The sequence below is a fragment of the Chiloscyllium punctatum genome, chromosome 36 (genome assembly GCF_047496795.1).
Source record: "Chiloscyllium punctatum isolate Juve2018m chromosome 36, sChiPun1.3, whole genome shotgun sequence".
NCBI lineage: Eukaryota > Metazoa > Chordata > Chondrichthyes > Orectolobiformes > Hemiscylliidae > Chiloscyllium > Chiloscyllium punctatum.
Window position 1 is genome coordinate 12844556 of NC_092774.1, and position 13609 is coordinate 12858164.

General features: G+C 48.7%; 2 protein-coding genes across 6 annotated transcripts in view; one reads left to right on the forward strand and one right to left on the reverse strand.

Moving 5' to 3' along the window:
• LOC140460757 (uncharacterized) overlaps positions 1-8819 on the forward strand; it is a 216668-nt gene extending 207849 nt beyond the window's left edge. The window contains exons 1-2 of one of the 5 annotated variants that reach the window (XM_072555420.1): positions 5223-5267; positions 6829-8819. In XM_072555420.1, the coding sequence (XP_072411521.1) occupies positions 7236-8204 (969 nt within the window). In that variant the 5' untranslated portion in view covers positions 5223-5267; positions 6829-7235 and the 3' untranslated portion in view covers positions 8205-8819. Of the gene's footprint in view, positions 1-5222; positions 5268-5451; positions 5736-6828 lie in introns of those variants that run through there. The other 4 variants (XM_072555425.1, XM_072555421.1, XM_072555422.1 and 1 more) reach the window with 4 other exon arrangements.
• Positions 1-13609, reverse strand: part of LOC140460736 (uncharacterized) — a 247628-nt gene that overhangs the window by 175116 nt on the left and 58903 nt on the right. The window lies entirely within an intron of this gene.

The following is a 13609-nucleotide window of genomic DNA, read 5'->3' on the forward strand; positions in this document are numbered from 1 at the left end:
TCTTTGGATTGTGGGAGGAAACCCATGCAGACACGGGGAGAATGTGCAAACTCCACACAGCCAGCCCCCCGAGGCTGGAATCGAACCTGGGACCCTGAGTGCCTGAGTGCCAAAAGAATCTGCCGACTTTTACAGAGTTTGGATAGAACTTATGTACAATGTTCAGAGTCAGACATTGAGCATGATCACATAGTAACAACCAATCAGATCCCGCAAGGTCCTCGTGCATTTTTGACTTAGCCTAGGGCGGCACGGTGGCTCAGTGGTTAGCTACTGCTGCCTCACAGCACCAGGGTCCCAGGTTCGATTCCAGTCTTGGGTGACCGTCTGTGTGGAGTTTGCACATTCTCCCTGTGTCTGCGTGGGTTTCCTCCGGGTGCTCTGGTTTCCTCCCAGAGTCCAAAGATGTGCAGGTCAGGTGGATTGGCCATGCTAAATTGCCCATAGTGTTAGGTGCATTAGTCAGAGGGAAAATGGTTCTGGGTGGGTTAATCTTCAGAGGGTCAGTGTGGACTGGTTGGGCCGAAGGGCCTGTTTCAAACTGTAGGGAATCTAATCTAATCTAGCATAATTTCTTGTAGACAACCTTGGAATCGTATTTGTCCTGTCTGGTGGTTAGGATTAAACATTACTTCTGTGATTGATGGTTAGGTTCAGATTTGTTACTTCTGCATTTGCAATTTTTTTCACTGGACTTACATCCGTCTGAGGTTTCTTGTTTGTTCTGAGTCGTATCTGCCTGACTCAGTCCCACCGAGTTAGCCAAGCAGAAGCCATTTTGTCCTACCTCCCATGTTAAAGTGGAGATTTGAGGTGGCCCAGGGAATCCTTTGAGAACTCAGACCTGTAAAGCCTCACTCTTGGTTTGTCCTGGAAATCATACTCTTTGGAAGCCTGGAATAAAAATCTCTCATCATAAAGCCCCAAAATGCAATTCAATTCAATCCATTGCAGGTCTCTGTCTCTGTCTCTCTCTTTTGAACGCTGAAGACAGCAAAGATGTATTTTGTGAATGCCCCGCTTGCAAGGGGAAGTAAGAATCCATTATAATGGACAAGATCCAACCATTAATTACAAAGCTATGGATAGTACCCAATCTTGTTTCAGGGTCAGATTCAAAGACTATCATTAATTTCACAAGGGAACGACTGTGAATGTTATCACTTGGTGTCCTGTTCACACAGATTCACCGACGCTAAGGTAAACGTTCTTAATTGCCTGACAGCATCCTGTTATCACTGGGTGAGCCCACAACAACCCATGCCTCTGCAATTTCTCCAACAGCCTGCCAGGTGGAACCTTTACTGAGGTCCATGTACACCACGTCAACTGCCCTACCCTCATCTCCATGCTTGGTCACCTTCTCAATAAACCCAATGAGGTTTGTGAGACACGATCTGCCCTTGATGAAACCATGTTGACTCTCTGAAATCAAATTGTTGCTTGCTAGATGATTATAAATCCTATCTCTAATATTCCTTTCCAAAAGCTTTCCGACAACAGAAGTAAGGCTTACCGGTCTATAATTACCTGGGTCATCTCTGCTGCCCTTCTTGAACAAGGGCACAACATTTGCAATCCTCCACTCTGGTACTAAACCTGTAGACAATAACGACTCAAATATCAAAGTCAACGGCTCTACTATCTCCTCACTCGCTTCCCAAAGAATCCTCTGATAAATCCTATCCGGCCCAGGGCATTTGTCTACTTTCACCTCTTCTAGAATTGATAACACCTGTGTGCAACTAACCTCGATCCTTTCGAGTCTAATATCTCGTACCTCATTCTTCTCCTCTACAATATTCTCTTTTTCCTGAGTGAAGACCGATGAGAGATATTCATTAACACCTCTCCAATCTCCACAGGGCCCACACTCAACTTCCCACTTCTGTCTTTGACTGGCCCTATTCCTACCCTAATCATCCTTTTATTCCTCACATCCCTATAGAAAGCTTTAGGGTTCTCCTTTATGTGTTAAAGACTGCTCATGTCCTCTCTTTGCTTTTAACTCTCTCTTTAAATCCTTCCTCGCTGATCTATAATTCTCCATCGCCTCATCTGAACCATCTTGCCTCATGAACACATAAGCCTCCTCCTTCTTTGTAACAAGAGACGCAATTCCTGTTGTAAACCACGGTTCCCTGACCTTATCACTTCCTCCCTGCCTGACAGGGACATACCTATCAAGGACACAGAATATCTGTTCCTTAAACCAGTTCCACAGTTCAATTGTCTCCATCCCCTGCATTTTGCTTCCCTATTCTATGCATCCTAAGTCTTGCCTAATTGCATTATAATTGTCCTTCCCCCATCGATAACTCTTGACCTGTAGCATGTTCCTATTCCTTTACATCGCAAAATGAAACCTAACTGAATTATGGTCACTCTCTCCAAAGCGTTCACCTTCCACTAAATCAAACATCTGGCCTGGTTCACTACCAAGCACCAGATCCAGTGTGACCTCCCCTCTTGTCGGCCCTTCGACATACTGTGTCAGAAAACCCTCTTGCACACACTGGACAAAAACTGATCCATACGATGTACTAGAGTGAAAGCATTTACAGTCAATGTTGGGGAAGTTAAAGTCCCCCATAATGACCACCCTGTTCCTTTCACTCCTACCCAGAATAATTTTGCTAATCCTCTCTTCCACCTCCCTGGAACTCTGTGGAGGCCTATAAAAAAACTCCAAGCAGTGTGACCTCTTCTCACCTGTTTCTAACCTCAGCCCACATTACCTCAGTAGACGAGTCATCATCAAAAGTTCTGTCAGCCACCGTTATACTATCCTTGACTAACAAGGCCACACCTCTCCCTCTTTTACAGCCTTGGCTGTTCTCAATGAAAGATCAAAACCCTGGAACCTGCAACATCCATTCCTCACCCTGCTCTATCCATGTCTCCAAAATGGCCACAACATCCAAGTCCCAGGTACCTATCTGTGCTGCAAGCTCACCTACCTTATTGTGGATACTCTGGCATTGATGTAGACACACTTCAAACCACTTCGCTGTCTGCCAGCACATTCCTGTGACCCTGAAATCCTGTCCCTGTCCTTCCTGCTCTCATCCTCCTGTGCATTGCAGCTACACCCCTGGTTCCCATCCCCCTGCTGAGCTAGTTTAAACCCACCCGAATAGCACCAGCAAATTTCCCACCCTGGTTCAAGTGAAGACTGTCCTGTGTGTACAAGTCCCACCTTCCCCAGAATGAGCCCCAATTATCCAAAAACCTGAAACCCTCCCTCCTGCACTATCCTTGCTGCCGCATGTTCAGCTGATATCTCTCCCTATTCCTTGCCTTGCTATCACGTGGCACGGGTAACAAAGCAGAGATAACCACTCTGTTTGTTCTAGCCCTCAGCTTCCACCCGAGCTCCCTGAAATCCTGCCTTACATCCCTATCCCTCTTGCTGTGGGAGATTAGAAATGTTGTTTTTTGCAGAGGAGGCGAAGTGGGGGGAAGGGAAGCGGAATTCTTGTAGCATGTAGTGTACGTAATGAATATAGAGGGTCTTTTAAAGAAAATAGTTTTAAGCTAGGAAATAACTTTAAAGTGTTGTAGTTGACCACAAAAAGAAGCAGCAGGGACATTTCACAATAAAGCTTTTAGTATGATAAGAGAAACTGGATAAAAGAACAAGCTGTAACAAACAAGGAACAAAGAATGCAGACAAGGACAGCAGGATGGCCAGATAAGAAAATTACTAACAAGTGATGTAATCGGCTTATGATAGGATGGGAAAAGGGAGGTGTGATTCAGCAACTTATAAACTGCTCTGTTTTGGCACACATTTCTGCTCAATTGCAGAAGCGTCCGGTACGTGTAAGACTGTAATAAATTGTTCTTGTTTCCAAGGCTTTGTCTCAGGCTGATTGATTTGAGATTGAGTTCTGTTTCTCACATTTCTACCTATGTCATCGGTACCTACATGGACCATGACTTGGGGTTGGAAACCCTCTCCCTTCAGGACTCCAAAGATACGATCCGAGACATCACGCACCCTGGCACCTGGGAGGCAACACACTAACCGCGAGTCTTGTTAATTCCCAACAAAACTTCTATCTGACCCTCTAACTATCGAGTCCCCAATGTCTAACACTCTCCTCCTTTCCCTCCTTCCCTTCTGGTGGAACAGGGACAGGCTCTGTGCCAGAGACTTGGGCCCCAGTGCATACCCCTGAGTTATGCAGTACCCACTAACTTATACAGAAGGAAACACAAATAAGTCGTCCCTCCTCTCCCATTAACCTCTGCTCTCCAACTTCAAATTTAAAACCTCAAATCAGTAACTCCCCACTCCTGGATTGCTGCTGCCGCTGAAAAACAGAAAATGTCACCTGCTTTTTTGCGGTTAGCACTGCTGCCTCACAGCGCCAGAGCCCCGGGTTCAATTCCACCCCCCCCCCCCCCACATCTGCGCGGATATCCTCCCACAGTCCAAAGACGTGTGGGTTCGGTGAATTGGCCACGCTAAATTGCCCTGTATTGTTCGGTGACGGGGAATGGGGCTGGGTGTTTTGCTCTTCGGTGGGTCGGTATGGACTTGTTGGGCCAAAGGGCCTGTTTCCACAATGTAGGGAATCTGATCTAAAGTTCTGGAATTTATATATTGATGAACTGAAACCTGCAAACCCCTTCTGAAAGATGAAGGAATCAGCAGCGGTCCAGGTTTGTGCCAAATATTGCATCGGTTGCAAGACACTGTGATGTTTTGCTATTAATTCTGTGTCTTATGATCCTGCAGCACAGCCACCCGCAGAAGGAGCAGCGCTACAGAAGCTAGTGCTTCCAAATACACCTGGGTGGGCGGGGTTTACCAGAAGGGGCGGGGTTTAGCGGGTGGGCGGGGCTCATGGACGTGTATCGTGAGGTCCGCGCGCTGGCAGGCGGGGCGAGGCTGGAGGCGCGCGGCTTTGTGGGCGGTTGCGCGTGAGGGAGGGGGGCGTGGTTTTGACTCGCGCGGGGATCGCGGCAAAGGGGTGGGGTTTGGTGCAGGAGGGGGAAAGAGGTTTGGTTCCCAGAGGCGGGGCTTTGTCCCGAAGCGGCGGGGCTTATGACCTGAATCAGGAAGGGGCGGGGTTTACGAGCTGCGTTCGGAAGGGGCGGGGTTTACGAGCTGCGTTCGGAAGGGGCGGCGTTGACGTGTGAAGTTGGCGGAGGAGGGGGCGGGACCAGGACCTGGATCAGTGGGCGTGGCCATCCCGAAGCCGGAAGTGTGCCCGCGGTCTGTTTCCTCCGCTGGAGCCTCGCCTGCAGCAAGTAAGGTAAAGCTTTATCAATATTTCCTTTTACAGAGTTTGTATTTAATAACCAGTAATGGATACTCAATATCATCATAAAGTCCCAAAATGCAATTCATTTCAATCCATTGCAGATAAGCACTAAGAGTTAATTTTCTACAGGATTCAACAGGTGGGAAGTAAAACCTGGAAGGGGCCATCCCAAGGAGGGTGGAGACCTTTGCCAGTCCAGTTCTTGACGAGCACCAACGAACCAGGCTCTACCCGTGACGAGGCTGAAAGGGAGGGAACATCGCTGTAGGTCCAGGAGAGGCCAGATTCGGCCATTAATTTGGTAAATTTAGTCTTGCGTCTGGTTAAAACATTCAACAAGGCCGGCCGCCTGAGGATGATAAGCACCGTGCAGTTGCCGACAAACACAAACCTGGGAACAGAGTTCTCCGTTAATATTACATGCAAAGTGTGGTCCATTGTCTGAGCTAATGAACGCAGGTATACTGAAGCGGGGAATTATTTCCTTAAACAAAATCTTCACCACAGTCTCAGCAGTAGCGTTAGGAGGAGGGTAGGCTTCAATCCACTTCGAAAAGACATCAAGTATAAGCAAAACATATTTATAGCAACTCAACTCATTTCTCCAACTCAATGAAGTCCAGTTGAAGTGTCTCCAAGGGACCCTCCAGCAAGGGAGTTCTGCAGCAGACCTGACGCTTTCAACGTGGAGTCGCTTGAGTGATGGAGAGAGCTGCCAGAGGAAGTGTTGGGTGCTGGTACGATGACAAGTTAAAAGGCTCCTGGATGGGCATCTGAATATGAAGGGTTCAGATGGGTCAGGGCCAAGTGATGGCAAATGTGACTGGAGTCATAGAGATGTACAGCACAGAAACAGACCCTTCGGTCCAACTCCGTCATTGCTGACAAGAGAGCCAACCCAATTTAGTCCCAGCTGTCAGCACCCGGCCCATATAGGGGCCAAGTGATGGCAAACGTGACTAGATTAATTTAGGATATCTGGGCAGGTTGGACCAAAGGGTCTGTTTCCGTGCTGTGTGACTCTAATCGTCTTCAGTGAAAGCAGAAGTGTGGTTGTGAAGGCTGGACTTTCAGAGCATGTTTTGCCCTGACTGGGAGCAGAAGAGTTTGACTGAAGTGTGTTGGTGTTAATGCCTTGATGTCTCATTTTGCTCCCACTATCCCGGGGTCATTAACCATTTTGTGTCTGGTCCTTCCTCAAGAAGCTGCATTGTAGCTGAATTGACACATTTTTTTTGCTTCCTGAAATCAGACTTGCTCACTCTCAGCAGGATCCCAGTGTTGTGAAAGATATTAACTTTCAGGTGGAGGTATCCAAAATTCAGAGAGATGTCAGTCTTGATGTTTTTGCTTTTTCTGCCCATGTAAGATCCTGAATCAGCACCTTCAGGGGAATTAGTTAGAGCAGAGTGAGAACAGAGGGGAAGGGAGAGTGGGATGGTACTTTCAATTTTATGGAACAGCAAAAGAATATTCCACAAAAAGTAGAATTGCTTGTTCTGAATTTCTACCCTGCACTGATAGTGATGACTTTTGTAATCTCTTTTTCCAGAGTTTATGAAAATCTGAAGACCTAAGTTTCAAAATCAACGGTTGAAGGGCTCATGCCCGAAACATTGACTCTTCTGCTCCTCGGATGCTGCCTGACCTGCTGTGCTTTTCCAGCGCCACATTTTTTGACTGACTCTCCAGTGTCTGCAGTCCTCACTTTGATGTCAATGTCTGACAGTCTCTCAATCCATCGGGACCGCAACTATTTTTGACTGTGATTTCTGTGAGAGGGATCCACACTTTTTGGTTCCTGTTCGAGGACGTTTTCAGCATCAGTGGGACTGGACGAGAGACCCCACTGTTTCAGCGCACTGTGCGTGGAGCCTGGAACAGTTATACGGCCTGGGAAGGGGACTTCACGGCAGGGAGGGGCTCTACACGTGTTTGTGTGCAGCTGAAGCTGTGGCTATGGAGAAACCTGAGGAATCCCGCCCTGTGGTGGAGCCGTGGAAGTGTGGCGACTGTGGGAAAGGCTTTCGTGTCCCATCTGCCCTGGAGACACATCGGCGCAGTCACACCGGGGAGAGGCCATTCCCCTGCACCGACTGCGGGAAGGCCTTCATACATTCCTCCCACCTGCTGACCCACCAGCGGGACCACACGGGGGAGAGGCCCTTCAGCTGCCCAGTGTGCGGGAAGGCCTTTACCCAGGCCTCCACCCTGCTGACCCACCAGCGGGTCCACACGGGGGAGAGGCCCTTCAGCTGCCCAGAGTGCGGGAAGACCTTTACCCAGGCCTCCACTCTACTGAGGCACCAGCGTGTCCACACCGGGGAGAGGCCCTTCAGCTGCCCCGAGTGCGGAAAGACCTTCAGCAATTCCTCTACCCTGTTGGCCCACCAGCATGTCCACACCGGGGATAGGCCGTTCACCTGCTCTCAGTGCGGGAAGGGCTTCAGCGATTCCTCCAGCCTGCTGACCCACCAGCGGGTCCATACGGGGGAGAGGCCCTTCAGCTGCCCCGTGTGTGGGAAGGCCTTTACCCAGGCCTCCACCCTGCTGACCCACCAGTGGGTCCACACCAGGGAGAGCCAGTTCAGTTACTCTCAGTGCAGGAAGGGCTTCACCTGCTCCTCCCACCTGCTGACCCACCAGCGGGTCCACACGGGGGAGAGGCCATTTACCTGCTCTCAGTGCAGGAAGGGCTTCAGGTATACCTCCCACCTGCTGACCCACTGGCGGGTCCACACGGGAGAGAGGCCCTTCAGCTGCCCCAAATGCGGAAAGGGCTTCAGCACATCTTCCTCCCTCCTGAGGCACCGGCGGGTCCACACCAGGGAGAGGCCATTCACCTGCTCTCAGTCTGGGAAGGCCATCACCTACTCCTCCCACCTGCGGAAGCACCAGCGAGTTCACGTGCCATCGCAGGGAGATTGAAGGAGTGACGGCCGAGTGCCATTATCGATTGGACTATCAACCCGGTTCCGGGGACTCCCGGGTCTGAATCCCGCCACGACAGATGTCAGAATCGGTATTCGGTCAGAAATGTGCAGTTCGGAATCTAACGATGAGACCGTTTCAGGGAGGGGGAGGTCGGGGGGGGGGGGAGAAGCCCCCATCTGATTCACTCTCTCCCTTGTTAGGGAAGTGAACCACCATTGGGGGAAAGGATTCACTCAGTCGTTCCAGCTGCATCCTTTACCCGGTCTGGCCTACACCTGACTCCAGACCCACAGCAGTCTGGTTGACTCTACACTGCCCCTTCCTGGCAAATGAGCAGGGAGCCACTTACTTGGAGACAGGGTATGGGTTAAAATTCCTGAGTGAGGCAATACTTCCTTCAGGTTACGGCTGTACCAAGGATCCAATTACAAAGAGACAACTTGGTGCTGGCCAATAGTAAAGACAGTGAGGGGGGTGGGACAGGGGAGGTGTGGTTTGTGCACTTTGACCTTGAGCTGTTCAAAAAGCAACTGCTTTTTCTCTGCATTTTTGCTGGGGGGATCTGATGCTGTAACAAAGTTGGGTTGCAATAAAGGTTACCTGAACTTACCGCTGGGCTCAGACTCTCATTGAAAGCTTTGAGCTCCAAGAGGTTTTTGTTTTAAAGCTGCTCATTTCTTTCAGCCTCCTGCACTAAGTTTAGAACATGGAACATAGAACAGTACAGCGCAGAACAGGCCCTTCAGCCCTCTATGTTGTGCTGACCTTTGAACTGTTCTCAGCTTGTCCCCTACACTATCCCAAAATCATCCATGTGCTTATCTAAGGATTGTTTAAATCTCCCTAATGTGGCTGAGTTGACTACCTTAGCAGGTAGGGCATTCCACCCCCTTACCACTCTCTGCATAAAGAACTTGCCTCTGACATCTGTCTTAAATCTATCACCCCTCAATTTGTAGTTCTGCCCCCTCGTACAAGCTGACGTCACCATCCTAGGAAAGAGTCTTTCACTGTCTACCCTATCTCGTCCTCTGATCATCTTATATGAATCTATCAAATCCCCGCCTTAGCCGCCTTCTTTCCAATGAGAACAGACCCTCTCTCAGCCTTTCCTCATAAGACCCTCCCTCCAGACCAGGCAACAACCTGGTAAATCTCCTCTGCACCGTTTCCAATGCTTCCCACATCCTTCCTGAAATATGGGGACCAGACCTATACACAATATTCCAAATGTGGCCGCACCCGTGTTTGGTTTTGTTGCAGTGTGATATTGCGGTTCCGGAACTCAATCCCTCTACGAATGAAACCTAACATACCGTATGCCTTCTTCACAGCACTATCTACCTGAGTGGCAACTTTCAGGGATCTATGCACATGGACTCCAAGATCACTGCCTTCCTGTTATTCTTCCCAAAGTGAATCACCTCACATTTAGCTGCATTGAACTCCATTTGCCACCTCTCTGTCCAATTCTGCTAATCCATCCACCTATGCCTGTATCTAAGTCATTTATAAAAATGACAAACCGCAGTAGTCCCAAAACAGATCCTTGTAGCACACCACTAGTAACCAGACACCAGGCTGAATATTTTCCATAAACCACCACTCGCTCCTCTTAGTTCAAGTATCTGTAATAAGATTAACATTCGAACAACAGCAGGATTCAAAAACCCGACTGGACAGCGTCCACTCCTTTTCATGAGATTCCAGGATTCTCTCCTCCTCTTCTCCCCCTTTTGATTGGTGCGGTCAATCAATTCTCAATGGTGCAGTTGGACCCAAGCTGAGCGCCCAGTGACTGTGACCGCCGTAGGGGTGGGAAGTAAAACCTGGAAGGGGCCATCCCAACGAGGTTGGAGACCTTTGCCAGTCCAGTTCTTGACGAGCACCAACTAACCGGGCTCTACCCGTGACGAGGCTGAAAGGGAGGGAACATCGCCGTAGGCCGCACGCTCCTGGGAGTGAAAGGCACGCATAACATTAGATAGAGCAAGAACATAACCAATCATTGCTTCGGTCATGTGGTGGACGTGGACTGAGAAGGGAGTCAAATCATTCCAAGGGGTACGGAGGGGGTGACCAGAGAGACTCTCAGGTGGAGACAGTCGTGTCTTGCCCGCAGACATGGATCGCATCTGGAATAAGGCCACAGGGATTAGCATAACCAGGAGAGGCCAGACTCGGCCATTAATTTGGCAAGTTTAGTCTTGAGTCTGGTTAAAACATTCAACAAGGCCGGCCGCCTGAGGATGATAAGCACCGTGCAGTTGCCGACAAATACAAAGCTGGGAACAGAGTTCTCCGTTAATATTACCCACAAAGTGTGGTCCATTGTCTGAGCTAATGCACGCAGGTATACTGAAGCGGGGAATTATTTCCTTAAACAAAATCTTCACCACAGTCTCAGCAGTAGTGTTCGGAGGAGGGTAGGCTTCAATTCACTTCGAAAAGACATCAACAATAAGCAAAACATATTTATAGCAACTCAACTCATTTCTCCAACTCAATGAAGTCCAGTTGAAGTGTCTCCAAGGGACCCTCCAGCAAGGGAGTTCTTGTAGAGATACTTGAACTAAGAGGTGGGGGATCGCCTACCCACTGACCTGTTTGATCACGTACAACATCCTGATCGGGAAAGTCACTGACTGAGTATCGATGCGATCTGAAAATGATCTGAGATTATCCTGATGTCATCTGGTGAACCAGACCAGACGCTTTCAACATGGAGTCACTTGAGCGATGGCGTGAGCTGCCAGAGGAAGTGGTGGGGGTGCTGGTACGATGACAAGTTAAAAGGGTCCTGGATGGACATCTGAATATGAAGGGTTCAGATGGGTCAGGGCCAAGTGATGGCAAATGCAACTGCACTCATAGAGATGTACAGCACAGAAACAGACCCTTCGGTCCAACTCCGTCCTTGCTGACAAGAGAGCCAACCCAATTTAGTCCCAGCTGTCAGCACCCGGCCCATATAGGGGGGCAAGTGATGGCAAATCTGACTAGGTTAATTTAGGATATCCGGGTAAGTTGGGCCAAAGAATCTGTTTCCGTGCTGTGTGATTCTAATTGTCTTCAGTGAAAGCAGAAGTGTGGTTGTGAAGGCTGGACATTCAGAGCATGTTTTGCCCTGACTGGGAGCAGAAGAGTTTGACTGAAGTGTATTGGTGTTAATACCTTGATGTCTCATTTTGCTCCCACCTTCCCGGGGCCTTAACCATTTTGTGTCCGGTTCTTCCTCAAGAAGCTGCATTGCAGGTTCGCCCTGAATTGACACTTTTTTTTTTGCTTCCCAAAATCAGACCTGCTCACTCTCAGCAGGATCCCAGTGTTGTGAAAGATATTATCTTTCAGGTGGAGGTGTCCAAAATTCAGAGAGATGTTAGTCTTGATGTTTTTGCTTTTCAGCATCTTCAGGAGAGTTAGTTAGAGTGGAGTGAGAACAGAGGGGAAGGGAGAGTGGGATGGTGCTTTTAATTTTGTGGAACAGCAAAAGAAAAGAATATTCCACCGAAAGTAGAATTGCTTGTTCTGAATTTCTACCCTGCACGGATAGTGATGACTTTTGTAATCTGTTTTTAACAGTGTATTTGAAGATCTGAAGACGGAAGCTTCAAAATCAACAGATGAAGGCCTTATGCCCAAAACATTGACTCTCCTCCGATTCGGATGCTGCCTGACCTGTTGGCCATTTCCAATACCACACATTTTGACACTGACTCTCCAGCGTCTGCAGACCTCACTTTGACGTCAATGTCTGACAGTCGCTCAATCCATCGGGACCGGAAACAATTTTCAACTGAGTCTGAGAGAAGGAGCAAAGTGTTTTGGTTCCTGTTTGAGGATGTTTTCAGCATCAGTGGGACTGGATGAGAGACCCCACTGTTGCAGCGCACTGAGTGTGGAGCCTGAAACAGGTCTACAGCCTGGGAAGTGGAATTCAGGGTGGGGAGGGGCTCCTCACACGTTTGTGTGTAACTGAAGGTTCGGCCACGGAGTAACCCGAGGAATCCCACCCCATGGAGAAATGGTGGAAGTGTGGCGACTGCAGGAAAAGCTTCCGTTTCCCATCTGTCCTGAAGAATCATCGGCGCAGCCACACCAGGGAGCGCCCGTTCTCCTGTCCCGTCTGCGGGAAGGGCTTCAGCTAACCCGCCAGCGGATCCACACTGGGGAGACACCCTTCAGCTGCCCAGTGTGCAGGAAGGCCTTCAGTGATTCCTCCATCCTGCTGAGGCACCAGTGGGTCCACACGGGGGGAAGAGGCCCTTCAGCTGCCCTGAGTGCAGGTAGAGATTTACCCAGGCCTCCAACCTGCTGACTCACCAGCAGATCCACACAGGAGAGAGGCCCTTCAGCTGCCCAGAGTGCGGGAAGGCTTTCACCAGCTCTACCAACCTCCGGAGGCACCAGGGAGTTCATGTACCATCGCAGGTGGATTGAAGGCGCGATGGCTGAGTGCCATTATCGACTGGACTATCAACCCGGTTCCGGGGAGTCCCGGGTTTGAATCCCACTGCAGCAGATGGTGCGATACAGGGTATGGGTTGAAATTGCCGAGTGAGGCAATACTTCCTCCAGGTTAAGGCTGTACCAAGGATCCAATTACAAAGGGACAACTTGGTGGTGACCAATAGTATAGAAGTGAGGTGGGTTGGAGGGGGAGGGGGAGGGGGGGGTGGGGTGGGCTTTGATCTTGAGCTGTTTAAAAAGCAGCTACTTTCTCTCTGCCTTTTTGCTGAGGAGGATTGAACTTGCCAACGTGAACCACACTTGGCAGAGAGAGGAAATTTCTCCGGATGGAATAGGTTGATGGAAGTCAACAATTGTCAGATTATTTCATGAAAATAACAGCTGGTATGGGGATCCCAGAAGAGGGGCGTCTGTAATGACACACAGAAACAAACCCTTCAGTCCAGGCCAACCAGATATCCTAAATTAATCAAGTGACCCATTTGCCAACATTTGGCCCATATCCCTCTGAATGCTTCCTATTCATGTCCCCATCCAGATACATTTTTTTCTTCGGAGAATACTTGGGTGAGAGCCAAGATATGCAATACCTCAATGTATAATAATGAAGCAGCTCATTTATTCTGAAACTATTTCAATTAGTTGGTCAATTGCCAAATAATAGCTGCATAACTGTTGTCAATATTGATACCCAGGAAAGCTATTTTGTTTAATATATTTCCTTTGTAAAGATCTTATCCAAATTATAAAATGATTGTATTTTCATATGAAATGAAATTTGCAGTGTTTTATTAAATGGTTGAAAGTAACTTTGCACTTAATTGCTCTGTTTGGGATTAAACATTGTGACTTAGATAAAAGTGATCTTTCATAATATATGGTGAGTCTATTAACAAACGAATGTTTCCATTTGCTCTCAAGTTAGCTCA